This window comes from Channa argus, chromosome 3, assembly GCF_033026475.1.
Source record: "Channa argus isolate prfri chromosome 3, Channa argus male v1.0, whole genome shotgun sequence".
Classification (NCBI taxonomy): Eukaryota; Metazoa; Chordata; class Actinopteri; order Anabantiformes; family Channidae; genus Channa; species Channa argus.
This window is the reverse complement of record NC_090199.1, coordinates 26,588,819-26,607,822: the sequence shown is the minus strand read 5'-3', so window position 1 is coordinate 26,607,822 and position 19,004 is coordinate 26,588,819. Positions and strand designations below refer to the sequence as shown.

Below are 19,004 nucleotides of genomic sequence, written 5' to 3'. Positions count from 1 at the left end.
TTTTGTCACTGTTTTAAAATTATTGGTTGGAAATCACCATAATGACATTAGATCTTAATAATATGTGTGTGTGTGTGTGTGTGTGTGTGTTGATTTCTGACATTGTCACATGTTTTGCTTTTCATTGGTTGATTGATTGAATCGGTAATTTTCATCAAACACGTTTATTTAGGTCAAAAGGTGCTGAAGCTGTCTCTTCTCCTTCTAGATCTTTTTGTTCCTCACGCTTAACCTCCACAGCAGTTCAGATAATGATATTCTAACCCCAACCATTGCAGGAAATTGTGACATCAGTTAGCACAAATGTAGGGTTCTACAACATCGACAACATCTGTACAATCTAGGTTATAGTTTCTGAGTATTAAGTTGAAACTGTCAGAAACGCTGTGATTCCACTTTGTGTTTTATTATTGAGGTCATAGTGGCTGGAGCGCATTATATTATTCATATATCATTCATTTTAAATTGCATTAAGTGACACAATCCAAAATCAATAATCAACGTTTAACCACTGTGATAATGATAACGTGGGCTCATTTCAGTTGAAGAGGCATAAAGGCGCTAACGAACAGCCATATTAAATGATTTAAAAGCTTCTCCCACGACATTCCACCATGCAAAGCAAAGCATTGCCGTTAGGTGACGCTAGTTCTCAGAGTCTCGCGTTTACGTCCACGATTGGTACAGTGCAGCGTAGTGACGTTGTCGTGACGTTTATCTCTTCTTCCGTGACACGGAAGAAGAGATAAACGATGGAGTGATGCTGTCAGACAAGCCATGTAACGTGGCCATGTGAACCACACTTTACTGCACTGTAATAGAGATATATCATGGTAACGTTACGTTAGACGGTAAAGTAAAGCGGCATAGAGAATGTATTACCTGTATTACACGACTGAATTAGCTTGCGGGAGTTTTATGTGGGCAAGGCGGCATTGGGTAATTAAGTTAGCCTATTGAGTTAGCCCGTTACTACGTACCTAGATACCTGTGTATGTGTGCAGGTGGCTGCTAAAATGCCGATCTTGCTGCCGATCTTATTTCCATAAAGTACAATAAACATCAAATGACAAGAACCATAAAATGGCTTTCGCAAACCTCTTCACGAGACTATCTGCTGTCGAGGAGGATGTTAAGAATCCTGCTCAAACAGCCTCTGCACTAAGGTATTTAGCCATTGGCTACGGTGTTTCTGTCTTCATATCATCTACAAACCCGTTATTGTTTGTTTTATGACAAATGTGCCTTGGGACGCCACACACTTTCCAAAAGAGTAGTCTGACAATCAAATCAAATTACTTTTTAATTTACTATTTGCTTTATAGGAACGGGTGTGATAATGGTAAAAGATGTAATCCCAGAAAGAGGAAACCTCAGGGTGAGCAGACTGGCTCTTTTAAGAAGGTGGGTTCCATTTGAACTATAATGTAACATAAATAATACATATGTAATTTGTATGTCTTCTTTGTAGCTGTTGAACAGCCATCACCTCACATTAACATGAAACGATAAACGGCTTTATTAGATGGGTTTGTTAGCTATTTGTATTCTCCATCACTTTTTGAAAATGAAAACAAATTTTCCATCACGCATAATTAGTTCTCATGTTGCCTTTTTACATTTACTATAATGTCCAATTACTGTGTTTTTCTTCTTTTCGTCCATTTATGCTTCTTGTAGCCTTAAGATACATATCAGTTTTTCCACTAGGGCCAATTCTTTAACATTAATAAGCCAGTAGTCCTTGTTGGTGGTGTGACCTTCCCCAGGGTCCATGGAATAGCTTTCTGCTATTTGCTAATACTATAGTAGTTGTTGTACTTTACATACTCATTCCAAAAACAGTTATTTTCACACATTTCCCCCCCAAAAAAGTGATTGATCTACATCGATTTTCTCTGATATGACTTACTTTTCACCTAGGTTTTAATAAAGTAATGATTTTTCCAGTTTATGTTTCTTTTTAATAGTATAGTAATAGTTTTTAGTTAGTAAAAAATAAAATTGTGCAGAAAATAAATACCCATTTACTGTCAGTAATGTGTTTGTTACAGTTACAAAGCATTGGTCATGGACTACCTTTTTTCCTCAGGCTTCAAATTCCCAGATTGATTTTGTTCATCCTCCACAGAAGCAATGTTACCAAGCCCGGATGGGGACCTATAATGCTGCATCATTTGAATGGAATAATCAGTATATGCAGAACACTGGCAGTGTGCATGCAAGCTGTAGCTTCACCAAGGAATTGACAAATTACCAGAGCAATAAGGCCGGATACAAAAAAACACACCACCAAGGTCCAAATTGCACAGCTAAAAATAACCATAATGTGAATAAGCCGCAACACCAGACGAAGAAGATGGAGAGGCAGAAAAATCAGCATCAAATGAAGAATAGATGGAAACAAACCAATCACACGAGACAGGCTCGAATAGGCAGAGGAAATCGTAAATATGAAGATGGCAAACGGGTAAGCAAAGCACTTGGATAGATATCCATCATCAGTGTATTATCTTTCTTTAGAATATGTTCCAAAATGTATCTTTTGATAAATGGTGACGTTGATGCCTTTTGTGAAGTCAGACTTACAGAGCAGCAGTGGATGGATATATATAGAGTCGCCCTTCTAACAAATCAAAGTTATTTCTGCTTGACAGTAGGTTTTGGAGCATTCTCATTTTTTTCTCATTTAATCATTTAAATTTAATCTCATTTAGTCCCAAGCTTGAAAAAGTGTAGCACACTGTTACAGAGTTTAGTGAAATGTCAAGCTAGTGCAAGCTTAAGTTGCATATTGTAGCTGTAAGGAAACATAATTGCATTTTATTTATATTTATTTATCATTTTATTTTACATGAGAAACAATAGCTGTGACAATCTGCTATGGTTGATTTTGTGCAGTGAACGTTGCAAACATATTTAAATGAGTTTTACTTTTTGAACCATTGACGTTATGCTTTAATGGTTCACGTTTACATTTACATTTAGTCATTTAGCAGACGCATTTATCCAAAGCGACTTACAATGGTTCACAATGGTGCCTCATTATTAATGCTGGGGTTAGTGGAAATATTTGATTGTGCATTCACATAACTTTCTAAATCTAAGCTGCCCACAGCAAAATCACATATAGGGCCTTGATAAATAACCCAAACAGATCCACCAAAGTTAGGTAAATCAGTAACCGATTGTAAGAGAAGGTCAAAATGAAGGTAAGTCAAAATGAGAAAGGCTTTAGTTAAATCAAGGAGGCAAAATGTTTCCTCGTAAACATGTTAATCCTAAAAATTAGCTCCTTTTTTTTTTGTAAAATGTATTTTTTATGTTCATGTTTCCTTCTTAGGAAGCTCAAGTCAAACGCGAAAGGTTTATGACACAAGAGTTTAAGGACCAGAATGCCTTGATGAGGGATGGGCAGTTACTTTGTCGACATTTCCTATGGGGACGGTGCATCAAGGCAAGTTCCACCAGAATTGACCATTTAGTTATTTCGGAGTAGAAAAATGTCTTGTCAGACTGCAGTGTCCTAACATTGTTTATTTAGTTTCTTTTCCCCTTTTCTTGAATGCAGGGTGATGAATGCCAACTGAAGCATATTCAGAGTTGCAATGATCTCATCAAAGAAGTGTGCAAGTTTTACATCCAAGGATTCTGCACAAGAGGGGAGAGCTGCCCATACATGCACAATATCCTTTTGGTTACTGCTGTGTTCTGTATTTGTGGTCTCAAAATCATTGCAGTTGTAGTAGAATTGTTAGAAGCTGCAAACTGTTGAATATATCATTGCCTTTACTAGTCTGCACAGTCCTTTCCCTGCAAGTTCTTCCATAGTAAAGGAAAGTGCTCTCAAGATCCTGATTGCAGGTTTTCCCACGAACCACTCAACGAGGTCACTAATCAACTGTTAGAGGAGGTGAGTCTGTCAAAGTTCCGAAAATTTCCGTTGGATGTTGTAAATGCACGGCTGCGTCCTGAAAGTCGCTTACAAATTTTTTGCTTGTAACTGCAGGCAATAAAACGTGAACGTGAGCTCAATGAACTCCAAAACAAAACTGCGCAGGAGTCGTCAGGGCAACAAGTGACCAAAGATGAGTCGGTTACTGCTTCAAACCAGACCCCAGACCTACTGATACCACCACTCAGGTAGGGCATATAATGTCAGACGTGTCATTGTGATTCTGTAATTATATCACTAATCGTCGTGTAGAAGTTTAGGATTAACTTTCACCTTATATTTTAATTTTTCAGGCCCAGGTTTTACAACAGTGAAGAGACAATTGCTGAGCAGAAAGCTTTATTGTGTCCGGCTGAAGAGCAGTCTAGTGACTCGAAAGAAGCTGTCCCACCCCAACCACCACCTCAGCACCTCCCGTCAGCTGAGTCTAATAATCAGGAACCTGTTTGTTATTCAGTTGAAGCAGTGCTTGGGCGTCCGCTATTCAAACCATTCCCTAATTTCTGTACTACTCCAAAAAGCCAAGAATCTACCTTTCTCTCTGTTGAAAAGAGTCCTGAGTCTACTCCAGACTCTGTGCCCTACTCTGTTGATGCTGTTCTCAGGTCTTGTAAATCAGCGAAGAGCTCCACCTTTGGCTCCACACCAACATGTCCAGCTCCACAAACTATATCATATAACCCAAAATCTGACTGTGCTGAGATCACTGATCCTTTGCTAGGCCCAGACCCCCAAAACGAGAAGGTTCTGTGTTCTGTAAGTTGCAGAACTGAGGAAACCAATGCTCAGGCAAGACTGTTCAAGAGCCTGCCATCCAACAAGACGAGCCCCAATTCCACTCTGCAGTGTAGGGACCTTGGGAAACAAGGTGAAATGCCAGAGTCTCAGAAACCTGCACAAACAATATCCCGTGAAGTCAAGTTGGAGCTTTTGCATTCACCGGCAGGGTCCGAGAAATCCTTCAAAAGCAAAGGCATTGTGAAAACAAGTTCACACCTGCCTACTGACACCACATGGTGTGTAAACTGTAAAAGTGAAGGATGTAATTGCAAAAGCTTGAGATGTTCTCCTAAATATCCTACACAGCCTAAATCGCATGTCTCTGGTCTGACATCCAACCCGGAAGCCTCAGTAAAAACTCTTTCTCCTCCAGGTTTCACAGAGTTCAAAGGCAAAGCTGCTCTTTCTGCTGAACCTATCACGCGCTCTGCTAAGACACCGGATTCCGTACACTTCCAACAACTACCTGAGATCCACCGGCCATCCGAAGAGACAGAATCAGAGCTCGGGCCTGGCACACAACAGCAAGCTTCTGATGAAACTAAAGCAGCAAACTGCAGCAGTAACATGGCAACTTGTCGTGATTTGTCAGGCGAATGTAATAAGACCCCTAAAAGATTATTTCAGAGTCTTTTCACCAGTCCGATCACTGATAGCCTGAAGCCAACCACAAATTCTGTTACAACCCCTGCTTCCTGTCAAACTTCCGTTCCTACTAGACAGTCTGAACACTGCAGTAATGATACACATGTAAGAACTGCTGTTGAACCTTATAAGACCTCTACCAGGGCCTTCTTTAACCTTTTTGCTTCCCCTCTCAGTGCTGCTCTGCTTGCACAGCCAGATTATATCAGGACGACATCCTGTTCTCAAGGCCCAGATGAGTCAATAGCCTATACGTCAAATCTATCAGACTCCAATCAGAGAGCTTCTAAATTGGAGACCTCCCTTTCATGCAAGATCAAAAGCCGTGACAAACCAACTTGTCATTTGTCATCATATTCGAAATTGTCTACGAATCACAAAGATGTAAATGCCGACAGTTTATCTGAAACTGTAGAGCAGCCTAAAAAGCAGCAGGTGAATCCAATCTGTAGCCTTGTTTCTGATTCTCTCAGTACGTCCTCCAGTCCAGCACCGTGCGCTAACCACCCAGATCGATTTACAAACCAATCTCAACAGCAGCAGCCCAGCATGTTGTCGCAAAAAAGTAAGAATATGTCACATCTTACAACAATTGTTGTGAAATGCTGATTTGTGCTGCTTAAATAAGTAGTGAATGCTGTGTTTATTTTGCAGGCTCTGCAGCAGCAGCAACTACAAATTCTGTCTTAAAAACCCTCTTTCTGCACCTGAGCCCCTACCAACAGGATGGAGAGCAACAGGACAGTCTTCAGATAAATCTACCCTCTGGTACGCTGCTCATTGATTCTTGTATAAATGTACAAATGATGATCACCCAGAAACAATGGAGCAGTAATCTGTTATTGTTTTCACTGCATTGCAGAAGGTGAAAGGGACGACAGCAGAATGGGGAGTGTTGTTAAGGAAAAGCGGAAGAGTGAAAAAAAAGGTAGAGGAAAGAAGGAACTCGAGGTAGGCATTTAACTTTGTCTCAAAGACGTGTCTCAGCAATTCTGAAGCCGGTTCAGGTTTTTAAAATTGGCTTTAATTTTGATTGATTTGATTCCATTTCATGATCATTTTGGAAGCTGTTATTTGTGGTGCTGTTGAACTGTACTTCATCATATTGACACATAGGGCTGTGCCATATACATTTATCAACAATATATTGTGTTAATCACTCCCCATGACTTTCCTCATGTCCTCAAATTGAATGTGACTCAAACAGGAGTACACGGGGCGTTATCCATACAAATTTAATACTCTATTATCTATTAGTGGCTCATTAATGTCTTTTTAATAGTATGTGGACAAAAAGGAAGCTCTGTGGCACAGTGGGAAAAGATGCAATAGGTTTGCGATACATAGAAAAAAACTTGATGGTAACAGTTATTGTTGATTTTCATTTTTTTGTAAAATCATATAATAATCATAGTATAATGCATAATATTGACTGCCTTATCACAAACATATACTTTAGCACTGCCCACGCCACCGTCAGAATGTTCTTTATCTTCACTTTCTCTCTGTAACATTCCTACTTTTGGTTTTTTGCTCCTTAGACTCAAGATTCCCTCAAGCAGAGCCACGAGAAAACCCCTGTGCCCTCAACAGAGCAACAGAAATCTTTTCAGAACACCCGGTTGTCTTTGGAGGCAACAAATGGGTCGACGCTCTGCAGCCCAACTAGGACTGAACCTCAGCTGAGAAACTTCGGGACTCACAACTCACCATTCAAAGCAGTGATGCCACCGATGCAGCATCACCCGCAACTGAGGCTGAAGTAAATGAGAATGTGGCCGTCACACCACTCAAGAACCTTTTTAAGCGTTTAGATGGTTCTGTTCTCCACTTCGGGCATTAGCATTGAATTCTGTTTGGTCTTTAATCACACTAACTTAACTAACTTGTGTGTGACTCAAACTTAGTTACATACACATTCCCTCATCCATAACTTTGACACAAGCTTTGATTAAATTAAAAAATGACATCAAACAGTTGTTATGAATGTTAGTTAACACATTGCCTGCTTATTAGGTCCAGCTAGTGTTTTGACAATTAACAAAAAGGCCTTTATATCAAATGATGAATTAAATGAAATGTGAGCCTGTTATGCTTTTTGTTTTCTGCAGTTTTCACTTTGTGCTAAAGTCATGAGAGCTATTTACTGTAAGAGAGATTTAATTAACCTTGTTTGTACTTTTATTCCGTTACACCACTACATTTTTTTCAACATATATTAAAATAAGTTTGTACATTCTTATTCTAGTCTTTGTTGTTTCATGAAAAATGTAAAATATTAAATGTCCAAAGACACAGATCAGTATATCATAGATTTAGTAGTAACTGATTCTCCTACCCGCAATAGAGATGCACATCATTTTTTTGTTTGAACTAATTTCAAAGTATATCAGAAATAACAAAAAAAAAAAAAATCAGGGTTTAGGTCATGATATGTGCTTGTTTATTGGCGAGAATAGAATATTTCAAGAATTTTGACGTATCTCATGACATGTATGAAACATTTGGCCATATCAGTATCGAGGAAACGCCATGACATAACATTTTTGCTTGATTATAAAATACAAATTAAAATTTTTTATTCAGATACATTTAAATTGTTGTCCTTGTGCCACATTTGTTGAACTCATCTTAAGTCCATCCACAGAGGTGTCACGGGTGTCAACATTAGTTCCGAAAGGGAATCTGTCAAAAAAGTGAATATACAGAGAGAACAAACATTATGCACGATTTTTTTTCATTAACCTTTATCAGGCAGTTATCAACTGCAAAGCAATGATGCAAATGTTAGAACTCCACAAGAGGTACTTACCTTTATTTCTATACATTAGCCAACAGGACCTTAGGACAACAGCTGTCCCCTGTGATCCTTGGGGAGTCCGTGCTCCCCAGTGTCCATGTCCCCATCAATGGCCTGTGCAAAGAATCTCAGCCCAGGTTGAAGTTGCTGTCCTGTGATTCTCTGGAATAAACAGGGGTTGGCAACTAAAACGGGTCATGTTTTGCACACATACTGGAAAATATTCATTTAGGACAAAAGCTTTAAATTGAATATTTAGTACCAGCGTTTAGTTTGATCACTATTGCTCTACATTCCACTTTCAAATGCTCCATTTACTACATTTAGACCTTCTTTCATTTTTGCATTGGGCAGGCTGTTGCAAAATATCCCTTCTGCAGAACTTCTTGAGACTGACAGTGATGTTTGTCTGTTTTTGGGTCTATATGGATCATTTAACATTTTAGCGATATATCACAGGGGTGTGATCAGTTATTGAAGTTGATGTACTGCTGATTCATTATGCACTAGTATAATATTTCTTTGTCCGAGAATGTGATAAATGGCAGGTTTTGTTCTCGCTGACCTGGCTGAAAGTGCTACTTATCCCCCTGTGCCTGTCACCCAGGTAGATGTACACAGCACCCCTGCTATCATCTTCAAGGGGGGCTCCAACAGCAACGTCTCGGAGTCCATCTCCATTCAGATCTGCAAGGCTGGCAATTGTGGTGCCAAATCTACCCATGGCTGGTGCTGTCACGTTCAGTTCCATTTCCAGTTGCATCTGTTCAAAATCAGAACATTCCGTAATGAAGACAATGCATAACATTTGTTTTTCCCTCAGTAAGCTCATCGAAGCTCAAACACTCTCAGACTGGATCTTAAGTTTTATCACAGCCCCCACCTCATCAGTTAGTCTGTAAATGTAGATCTGACCTTCTGTCTTCTCTTGAGGCTGCTGAAACAGTGGAGCTCCCACCAGCAGAAAATCAGTGTTACCATCTGAGTCGATGTCTACAGAGCACAGCTCTGCACCAAAGTAGGAACCAATCTGAAAGTGTGTGGATGAACGAAGATTGACATTATTAGGCAAACAGGAGGATGAAAGTTGAAAAAGGTGCTCTGCCTTTAGTTCGGTTAAAATGTTTTTTTTTAATATTTTAACAAAGTGTGTGTGCATGACACACTAATCCTGCTTTATTAGTCTTGATGAAAAATTGTGCCTTTTATGGTCCGCGTGTTGATTTTCTATGCATTTTTATGCCGGAGGCCCTTCCTGACGTTTACTGTGCTTTTTTTTTTTCATTTCAAACTGTCAGTTAGTTTAATAACTGTCTGTTTGAAATGAAAAAAAACTATTTCTGTTCCAATTATCAACGATAAAGCCTTAATAAAAGTTCTCACGACAGTCACCGACCTGAGCTCCATTTAGTCTTTGGCCTGGGGTCCAGTTCATGCAGTTGTGTCTGAAAACTACGACCTGGCCTGTCTGCCCAAATCTTGGTGCTCCCGTGAAATATACAAGATCATTGTTCTTCTTTCCAACACAAATAGATTGTCCTGCAACAGTATCAGTCACAGAGGAAATAATCTTTGAGGTTAGACTGATGTGAAGGAAGTGTTTAGTTCAAGTACCTCTGTAAAATCATTGTTATTACAGTTACTTTCAAAGGGACATTGGATCACGCAGTTTACTATCTGATGCATATAATATTTCCATCTACACTACAAAGCTATTTTACGTATGTGTCAATCCAAATAATTCTTTTCACAAAGAAGCAGAGAGAAATGAGTTTACCCATGTAGCAGTCCATGCCTGGATTTTCAATTCTTGTTCTTCTTCCTTCGTGGATTTCCTGGAGAGAGCCACGCCAGCTGTTTGATCCGAGTAAGCCCATCATCAGAGTGTCCTGGAAACAGAAGCATACAGCTGTGATTAGAGCACAGGGTCTTCAACAGCACTGTCAACAGTAGCTATGTTTGGAGATTGAAGTTGCTGCCAGATGCTCTGATTGAGGCTGGTTGGTCTTGTAGATGGGAGCAGAGGGGAACTCAAGCTGATAATTATTTAAAGAGTCAGGCTGTAAACAGGACAGTAACAGTGAAACAGGATATGTTTTAATGTGTTAAACCCTTGAAGTGTTTCTTTCTACTTGGCTCAAACAACTAAAATGGGTGTTTTTTTTGTTCAATTTTGCAAAGTACTTTTGAAACACATGAGCAGATTGTCAGAGCAAATTGTTTTCAACATTGTAACATTGTTACAACTGAGGTGAAGAGAAGTAGGATGTAATGGTCCAACAAATGTGTTGTGTGTTTCCTAAATGGCTTTCAACTGAAACTAGATTTAGTCACTTCAGGACTTTACTCACGTTGAAGAAGACGGCACTGAGTCCACTCTGATTTTGGTCTCCTGAATATGAAACATAACTTATTTGTGTGACCAATGATTAGGAACAACAGGACAATCAAAAGCATTTTTATAACATTATTGCACAAGAGAAAAAATATTTCAACATCACCTTCAATTACAGATATCTTTTTATGAAAGTTTTCCAGTATTCCTTTGAGTCCATCATAGTTCTCAATTTTGAAGACATATTTTTCAGGCGGTTGTGAAGAAATGGCTTTAAATTTTTCCATTGTAGCAACTCTGACCTGAAACCACAACTTTGCTTAAAATGATGAGGTTCATCCAAGTTTGATGACAGATTTCTAAACAAAACTAACAGTGATGAACTCAGTTTAATTCTGAGTTCAACTTGACTGTTGCAGCTTTAATTTAAGAATCAATGAACCTTTTATGCTGGATTATTTTAACTTGAATACATTTAATAATATTTATGTATTGTATAAATTAGACAAATGAGTCATATAAAACCACATCTTACCCCAATGACAAAGCGAATTACGTTCTTTTCGTCATATCTTTGAACAATGTTACGTCTGTCTAAATCACTGGGATCTCCATCTGTAATGATCACCAGAACTTTGGTTGCATCAGGAGAAGCACCTGCACCCCGACTTTCAAAGAGTTGGTCTCTGAAACAAATGTAAAAGTAGTATGATATGATACATGATAAAAAAACATTACTTTAATTAATAACATGCTCAGAATTCTACTTTGTAGTACTGTGCCAGTTGTTATTGAATGGTCCCCCCATCCCCCCACTCGTGGTAACAGCTGTGATTGGTTGCATTATGTTGCTAAATAATTTGAGAATTGTATGAGTAACATAATTGAACTTACAATACGAATGTGAGCGCTTTGTACATGTAGGTGAGACCCTTCATGTGGGGTTCGTTCATAAGTTTATCAAGAGCAGTACCAGCATGATAGTCATTGAAGTCAAAAACTTTTCTATAGTCTGTGGCGAACTGAACTGCTGCAAACTGAAAGAGCAGATAAAATAATACAGTGATGTTTTATGTGTATTTTTTATGAATATTTTATGAATGATTTGATGTTACAGTGACCTTAATTGATGAGTTCTTAAAACTGTTGATCATATCCACAATAAACTCTTTATTTTTGTTGAATTCTGCTTCAGTAATACTCCCTGATCCATCAAAAAGAAAGACAAGGTCCACTGTCTTTTTTGTCCAATCTAAAAAGAATGTTCAGTAGTAGTTGGTTAAAATCGGTACAAAGACTTTAAGAACATTTTGCAGGAACCACATTTTAAACAAGATTTTAGAATTACACAGCTGAAGAAAAAGTGAAAAAGTAAAAAATTAATTATTGATAGGACAATAACACTGCTGATATTATTTTACTGTGAAAATATTAATTTGTTGCAGAAAGTTCCACTGTCTAAATGTCTTTTTACCTTGACATGCACTTATGAGAGATGGAACTTGCTGAAGATGGTCTGTTATTTTGTAACACACACTGTTCAGATACGAGTTCTCATTATATGTATGAACTACACTTGGACAGGAAACCTGGATCAGAACAAACCATAAGACAATGATTTAAATCACGTTAGCATGTTTACATTTAATAATTAACTATGGTAGAAAACGTTGGGGATCCAAGGATCATAAACTAAAGTCTAAACAAATTAATATTGAATATTCATATTCATTCGTGAGTAATGGCCCAACGAAGGTGCTGTGTGCACTATACATAAGCGTAATGAATTCATATTTAGGACATTTGTACCTAATCTACATCCTATGAACATAAACACATAGTTTTCATGCAGCTATATGTACAGTTTGACTAATCAGAAAACATTGTGATGATCTCGAAGGCTTTTGAGTTTTTGGCTCAACTTACTTTGAAGACGACTCCACTCTGAGCCACTTTCGAACCTAAACATGAGACTTCAATTATGTTACCATTGAAGGGGAATTCCAGAAATATAAAATGCATTTTTGTAACATTATTAAACAATAAGAAAAAAATAATTCAACATCACCTTCAATTATAGATATATTTTTTTGGAAGTTTTCCAGTATTCCTGTGAGTCCATCATAGTTCTCAATTTTGAAGGTGTAATTTTCAGCCGGTTGTGAAGAAATGTGTTTAAATTTTTCCATTGTAGCAACTCTGACCTGAAACCACAACATTGCTTAAAATAATGAGGTTCATCCAAGTTTGAGCACAGATTTCTAAACAAAACTAACAGTGATGAACTCAGTTTAATTCTGAGTTCAACCTTGACTGTTGCAGCTTTAATTTAAGAATCAATGAACCTTTTATGCTGGATTATTCTAACTTGAATACATTTAATAATATTTATGTATTGTATAAATTAGACAACTGAGTCATATAAACCCACATCTTACCCCAGCGCGAATTACAAAGCGAATTATGTTCTTTTCGTCATATCTTTGAACAATGTTATGTCTGTCTAAATCACTGGGATCTCCATCTGTAATGATCACCAGAACTTTGGTTGCATCAGGAGAAGCCCCTGCACCCTGACTTTCAAAGAGGTGGTCTCTGAAACAAATGTAAAAGTAGTATGATATGATACATGATAAAAAAACATTACTTTAATAAATAACATGCTCAGAATTCTACTTTGTAGTACTGTGCCAGTTGTTACTGAATAGTCCCCCCATCCCCCCACTCGTGGTAACAGCTGTGATTGGTTGCATTATGCTGTTAAATAATCTGAGAATAGTATGAGTAACATAATTGAACTTACAATACGAATGCGAGCGCTTTGTGTGTGTTGGTGAGACCCTTCATGTGGGGTTCGTTCATAAGTTTATCAATAGAAGTACCAGCTTCATAGTCATTGAAGTCAAAAACTTTTCTATAGTCTGTGGCGAACTGAACTGCTGCAAACTGAAAGAGAAGATAAAATAATACAGTGATGTTTTATGTGTATTTTTTATGAATATTTTATGAATGATTTGATGTTACAGTGACCTTAATTGATGAGTTCTTAAGACTGTTGATTATATCCACAATAAAATATTTATTTGTGTAGAAGTCTACTGCAGTCATACTCCCTGATCCATCAACTAGAAAGACAAGGTCCACTGTCTTTTTTTTCCATTCTTCAAACAATAAAAACAAAGATGGTGGGACAAAGTCAGGACAAAATAATTATGTTAGAATCACAGAATTAAAGTTAGACCCTCAAAATGTGCTCTTACCTTGGTAGATTTGCTGAAGATCTGTCATCTTGTAACACACATTGCTCAGATTGGAGTTCTCATGCTTGCAAACCTAAATCAGATGGTAACACAAGCTCAATGTTTGATTAAAGAAGCTGCATTCCCAGATAAATGAAACTGATTAGCTTTGCTATTTCCTTACAGTCAATTGGGAATGTGTGGTGTCTTCAGCTACCGACAGCCCAAAGTGCTTGACAGGTACTGGTGTATCTGTGAGAGAAATTTCTGGGACAGCAGCATCTGATTAGCATTATTTGCAAAAAAATACCATCACATGCTGTTTGGCCATGAGGCCGCATGGATTATCAATGTAGGTTGTCAGTGAATCTCATGATGGCAACAACCACTGCAGTGAAACTACAACTTCAACAAAGTTAATATTGTGAATTGCAATTTACATGTATCTTTCCGTGAATTTTAATTGCTTTAAACAATAGAGCCGGTACCAGACGCAGCAAAGTGGCCCCATAACATCATCGACTCTCCTCCATGTTTCACAGTAGTTACAGTGGGTATAGCAAAAGAATCACTATGTACAATATGTGTGTTTTCCTATATTGTTAGAAACGTTAGTTTTTTGTTTAACTATTTTCAGTTTCATTTTGTAATATATGTTTCAAAAAGCGTATGTACCTGGAATAATTAGGCACCTGTGGGTTTGGATTCTCTCTTGCTGCTGGGCTGTCGTGACAACTACCCTGTGAATGAGTTCAACAACTGTGATTATAGTCATTCTCCTGGATTCCACTTGGACCAGTGGACAGATGTGTTGACTGTTTATTACATTAACATTTCATTTGGGAGAATGTCAAGGCTAAGTCAAGGAGAAGACATTAAAGCAAGGTGCTTTGAGGAGAGATGATAAGTCGCAGATGGGGAAAAAACGTTTTCATTTATATTTGAAAGCTGCCGAACAGTTACATCTTCAAAGGCTTTTTGAATATTGTGAAAAAGCTGCTGAGCTGAAGAGTTTTGTTTGTGATCCTTCGCTGTGCGGCGTACAGACAATGAGTCACCATTCACTAGCAGAGTGCAGTGGACAGAAAGGGGTAGACCTGAAGCAAGCTTTTAAGGTAGGAAGGTGTGGGTGGTGACTGGAAACCAGTGCAGCGATGTGAATAGTGACGTGGCAAATGTTGCTGCTGTGTTTTGGGTGAGGATTTTTACCATGTGTGCTGGCAGCCCTGTCAGTTCTGCTTAGTAGTAGTGAAAACAAAATATAACTAGTGCCTGCACGAGGACTCGGGCTGTAAATCAACAATTGATCGATCACTGATTGTGATATAAATGGACGTTTCTACATCAACTCAGTAGGACTTGAAATAATATATCTGAAATTATATTTCTGAAGCAACTCTTGCTCGTGCATGGTTTTATACAGTGAATAAGAAAGCAATACCTATGCATGTGTATTTATTTTAAGTCTTCTTGAATTAATTGTAGTTGCAAATCTACATGGATGTTTATGCATCTAGTGCATGGTACAGATGTGGTCTGTATCTGAGTCACATCTCATCATGGGCTGTTGCATCTATGCCCAGTATTAGTCAGTGTTCTTGTTATATATATGCTGAGTGGATTGTAAGTGCAAATTAAAGCCAGTAAATAACCATCATGCCTCGGTTCTATTCATTAAGAGAAATGAAGCTGCTGTAAAGGATCTGCTTGTTTTCGTATGTGCTACCTAAGTGACATAATGTCTGTTTAAACAACTGATGAGTAATAATAGGGGGGACTAGCAATTAGCAGTAAAGATTTAAAATGAAAGCAACAGCACCTACCCTTTGTTCTTGCCAGACAATATTTGAAGTACTTGGTTTATGAAGAAATCTTTTTGTTTCATAGTAGCGATCCGGGAGGTTGTTGTGTCAAGCGTGAAGGCCAAAGATAGAGAGATGGCTGAAATGTGTGAAAAGAAATTCCCATGTTTAACACAATTTATACTTTGTCATTTGATAGACAAACTGAGGTTTCATTGTTTTATACTTTGACATGTGGACTTGCAATTTGAGGACAAACTGCTCCAATTCCTTATCCACAGCTGCCCGTAAAGAACATGTAATCTAATTTAAGGGTTTGTCCATAAATGATCAAAAATGTAAAGCTTTAGAGGACAAGCAAAACATTCTGGACAACCGTGCAGCTGCAAGCCTGTGCACATGGGTCACAACTGTGAACAACAGCAACCTGTCTAAGATCCCTGCCAGTCTCCACCATACAGTGCACCACCCTGATCTGCTATCACCTCAGAAGATCATTAGCATCTCAGAAGTTCAGTTTAAGTTACTTTCTGTCTGAATTCGCCTGAAGTGTACGTGAAATTCAAACTTGCAGGTAAAAGTGCTGTGGATAGTGATGCTAATGACATCAGCCTACTCGAAAAGTTTTCCCAGTTACTTTGAAAAAAAAAAAAAAAACAGCCAAATGTGGCTCTGAAAACACTTATATGTAAACTCAAGTGTAGTCACATATGGTTCCCCAACTACAGCCAAAACCTGTCCTATACCCTGCTCATGAATACAAATGATGATTATCCTCTTGCTTTTATGTTCATTTCTAAGTCGGCATTTTCCTAATCTTACATATATTGACCATGAAACACCAGACTCTATTTTTTCTCTGCATGTGCATCAACCCAGCCAAGCAAAAACCAATCAACCTCTTCTTTCCTATGTGGGTGTGAACTGGCAAGTGCAACTTCTCTTACTCATCCGCACAAATGTCGTTTAAGAATGTCAGTAGTTACTGCAACATGTTTTGCAACATTTCCCCTGAAGCATAAGGAATGTGGAGGCAGCAGAAAGAGTGAGAGCATAACTGTTCTCTGCTGACATCAGGTCCCCTTTAGATTTTTCACCCACGTCACTCAAACAGCCTAAATGTGCCACTGCTTGAAGCAAATAGTGAGAGAAGAACTAGGAAGAAATAAAAACTCACTACTGATGAAACCATCCTCAGAGCTTCCATTTAACTTTCCTGTCTCGCCGCGCAATGGGATTTGTCTTTCTTATTGAGACGTAGTATCCGCCATTTTAACAAGAACAATTTATTTGACCGACGGGTGACAGGCTTTGGAATTTAAAAGGTCTCCCAGAGTATTGTTAATTGATCATTAAGGCTCTAGATAGACCAAAGGTATTTTAGACTCTCTTCAATGTGCTGCCAATTCCAACTGTGTTTTCCCAACAAATTTCAAATGGCGAGTGCATTCTAAGGCCGACTGCGTTTGCTGTCAGGGGTCCGTAAAGTTTCACATGGAACCCTTTGTTTGCAATTTGTTTCATAATTGCATTTTTACTTTGATGCTGTGACGAATGAAGACTCATGACCTCAGTATTGCAAATATTGTTTTTGCAGCCTTGAATTTTCTGTTTGTGTTCAGGTTTGAACTTTGGACAGTCATCTGTTTTCTTCTTCCTCAAGCCTTTGCATTACAGTTTTTCTGAATTGACAAAACACATTTCCAGAACAATCCATGCCTTTTCTCAAAACTCAAACTTCACTACTGTACACTGACTAACTTGTCTGGCAATACCAAAACTAATCAAGCAATCTTTGCTTAAATGCAAACTGTCAGACGATTCTAAAAATACAGTTTGTTTGAGTGTTAGAGGTCTTCATATTTTAACACCACATCTATAAGTTTCCCTCTAATACTTTTTAATCCTGCCCCCTATCTGGAAGACGGGTAAGCAAAGCACTGAGACAATGCTACTGAGTACGTCTAGTATTCTGTAACTTTTAGGTTAAGTCCAAGTCAGCACATGCCATTTGTATCTGAACCGGCTTTTATCCTGTTTACTGCCTGGGCTCAGCCCCAGTCACTGTCAAGTGTATACAGTTTTTACCTGTAGTGTGTTAACGAGGACAGTAGTAAACTGGTTGGGTTTAACCTTTGTGGCCTGTGTTTACATCATGAGAGGACCACCAGGAGAATGTGGTTAAAGTTAAAATAATAATTTTTGAAAATTTTTGTAGATAAATATTGTTTCAGATCTTACCAACAGCCATTGTGTAGCTGAGCCAGACAATGTGATTCTTCACATGCATCTTTTCTCTCCGTCTTGTCCAGACTAAGGGTCCACTAGAAATTTATAAAGTGGGGAAGGCGTGGGTGTTAAAAGGGAGGGTATTATAATTTTTTTGAGCTGAAAACAGGGGCGGCAACTTATAGTTAGAGTATGTCCCTAATTTGGTGTTTTGGTTCCGGTTACTTTTGCACTTTAATTTTGAGAAAAATAAACTATTTGAAACGTATCTGGTTTGTGTTTACCATGATAATGACTCAACTTTAGTTTAATGAATTATTATGCAAACTCCAAAGAACAAACTAAATGCAGGTTAATGTCCAGCTGTTATGTGCCCATTCTGTTTACTGTCTGCCAGACTTACCAGTGACAGGGCAAAGACAAAAAAACAAGATTTGTAGATTCCATCAACCTCCCAGCTGTTGCATTTTCATTCTTGCCTTATCATCGTCTAACTACCATTAACCCTATTTTTTCAGTTCCAATTCACCCTCATTCCCTCATTAAATACCAGCTTTTCCTTTTGTCTGGGAGATCATCAAGGTTGCAGTGATACCATTAGTTTAGCTCCTTAAATTCTGCCCTATGAGCTACAAGTTTTATAAAGAGCCTTGAGCAGTTGGAATATTTTATCTATTTGGACTGACCTCAGGTTTCTGACCTGTCAGTCTGCCCATTGCCTTAATTCAGTGTTCTCTGCTTACTGTAGAAAGACATTTATGTCTGCAGTCATTTCAGGAAAATACAATTAAGCAATATCACACGAGAGTGAGTGCTGTTGTAATAATAATAATAATAATAATAATAATAATAATACATTTTATTTAAGGTCACTCAAGGTCACTGTACAAAGAAGCAACAACCAATACCAAAGCACTAACAGAGAACAAACTACCTAAGGATAAAATAGCCTAATAGGCTAATTAGGTAAGTTACAGTGCGAATTCACAAAGAATAAGTCATTTTAAACACATAAGTTTAAGTCGTGATTTGAATGGGGATAAAGAATCAGTGATGCGAATGTTGCAAGGGAGAGAGTCCCAAAAATATTAGTCAAACGTTCGGTGGGTGTGGAAAGGGGACCCATAGCGGAAGAACAAAGAGTAGTGGAAGGGGTATCTGACTCGAGGAGCTCTGAAACGTAAGGTGGTGCAAGGTTGTGAAGGGCTTTAAAAGTAAA

General features: G+C 38.2%; 2 protein-coding genes across 5 annotated transcripts; one reads left to right on the top strand and one right to left on the bottom strand.

Moving 5' to 3' along the window:
* The first annotated feature begins 724 nt into the window (after positions 1-724).
* LOC137123956 (serine-rich adhesin for platelets-like) lies at positions 725-7,622 on the top strand. Of its 3 annotated transcripts, none has more exons than XM_067498424.1 (11): positions 725-1,166; positions 1,326-1,404; positions 2,135-2,470; positions 3,344-3,457; positions 3,572-3,687; positions 3,805-3,913; positions 4,010-4,143; positions 4,249-5,945; positions 6,035-6,148; positions 6,243-6,331; positions 6,922-7,622. In XM_067498424.1, exons 1-11 carry the CDS (start codon positions 1,084-1,086, stop codon positions 7,144-7,146), a joined length of 3,096 nt encoding a protein of 1,031 aa, XP_067354525.1. In that variant the 5' UTR covers positions 725-1,083; the 3' UTR covers positions 7,147-7,622. The 3 variants fall into 3 exon arrangements, with proteins under 3 accessions (XP_067354525.1, XP_067354524.1, XP_067354523.1); XM_067498423.1 differs by having other exon boundaries at positions 2,132-2,470; XM_067498422.1 differs by having other exon boundaries at positions 2,093-2,470.
* Positions 7,623-7,794: 172 nt separating this feature from the next.
* Positions 7,795-17,930, bottom strand: LOC137123957 (integrin alpha-X-like). 2 transcript variants are annotated; one of them, XM_067498425.1, is made up of 22 exons: positions 17,798-17,930; positions 15,578-15,695; positions 14,430-14,494; positions 13,939-14,021; positions 13,776-13,848; positions 13,546-13,676; positions 13,319-13,461; positions 12,954-13,110; positions 12,584-12,719; positions 12,442-12,476; positions 11,990-12,104; positions 11,637-11,767; positions 11,410-11,552; positions 11,051-11,201; positions 10,682-10,817; positions 10,532-10,572; positions 9,958-10,069; positions 9,577-9,719; positions 9,064-9,210; positions 8,746-8,943; positions 8,193-8,342; positions 7,795-8,065 (listed from the first exon to the last, which is right to left on the bottom strand). In XM_067498425.1, the coding sequence occupies exons 1-21, from the start codon at positions 17,844-17,846 to the stop codon at positions 8,223-8,225; spliced, it is 2,427 nt and encodes an 808-aa protein (XP_067354526.1). In that variant the 5' UTR covers positions 17,847-17,930; the 3' UTR covers positions 7,795-8,065; positions 8,193-8,222. The 2 variants fall into 2 exon arrangements, with proteins under 2 accessions (XP_067354526.1, XP_067354527.1); XM_067498426.1 differs by lacking the exons at positions 7,795-8,065; positions 8,193-8,342 and having other exon boundaries at positions 8,758-8,943; positions 9,096-9,210.
* Between the last annotated feature and the right edge of the window lie 1,074 nt (positions 17,931-19,004).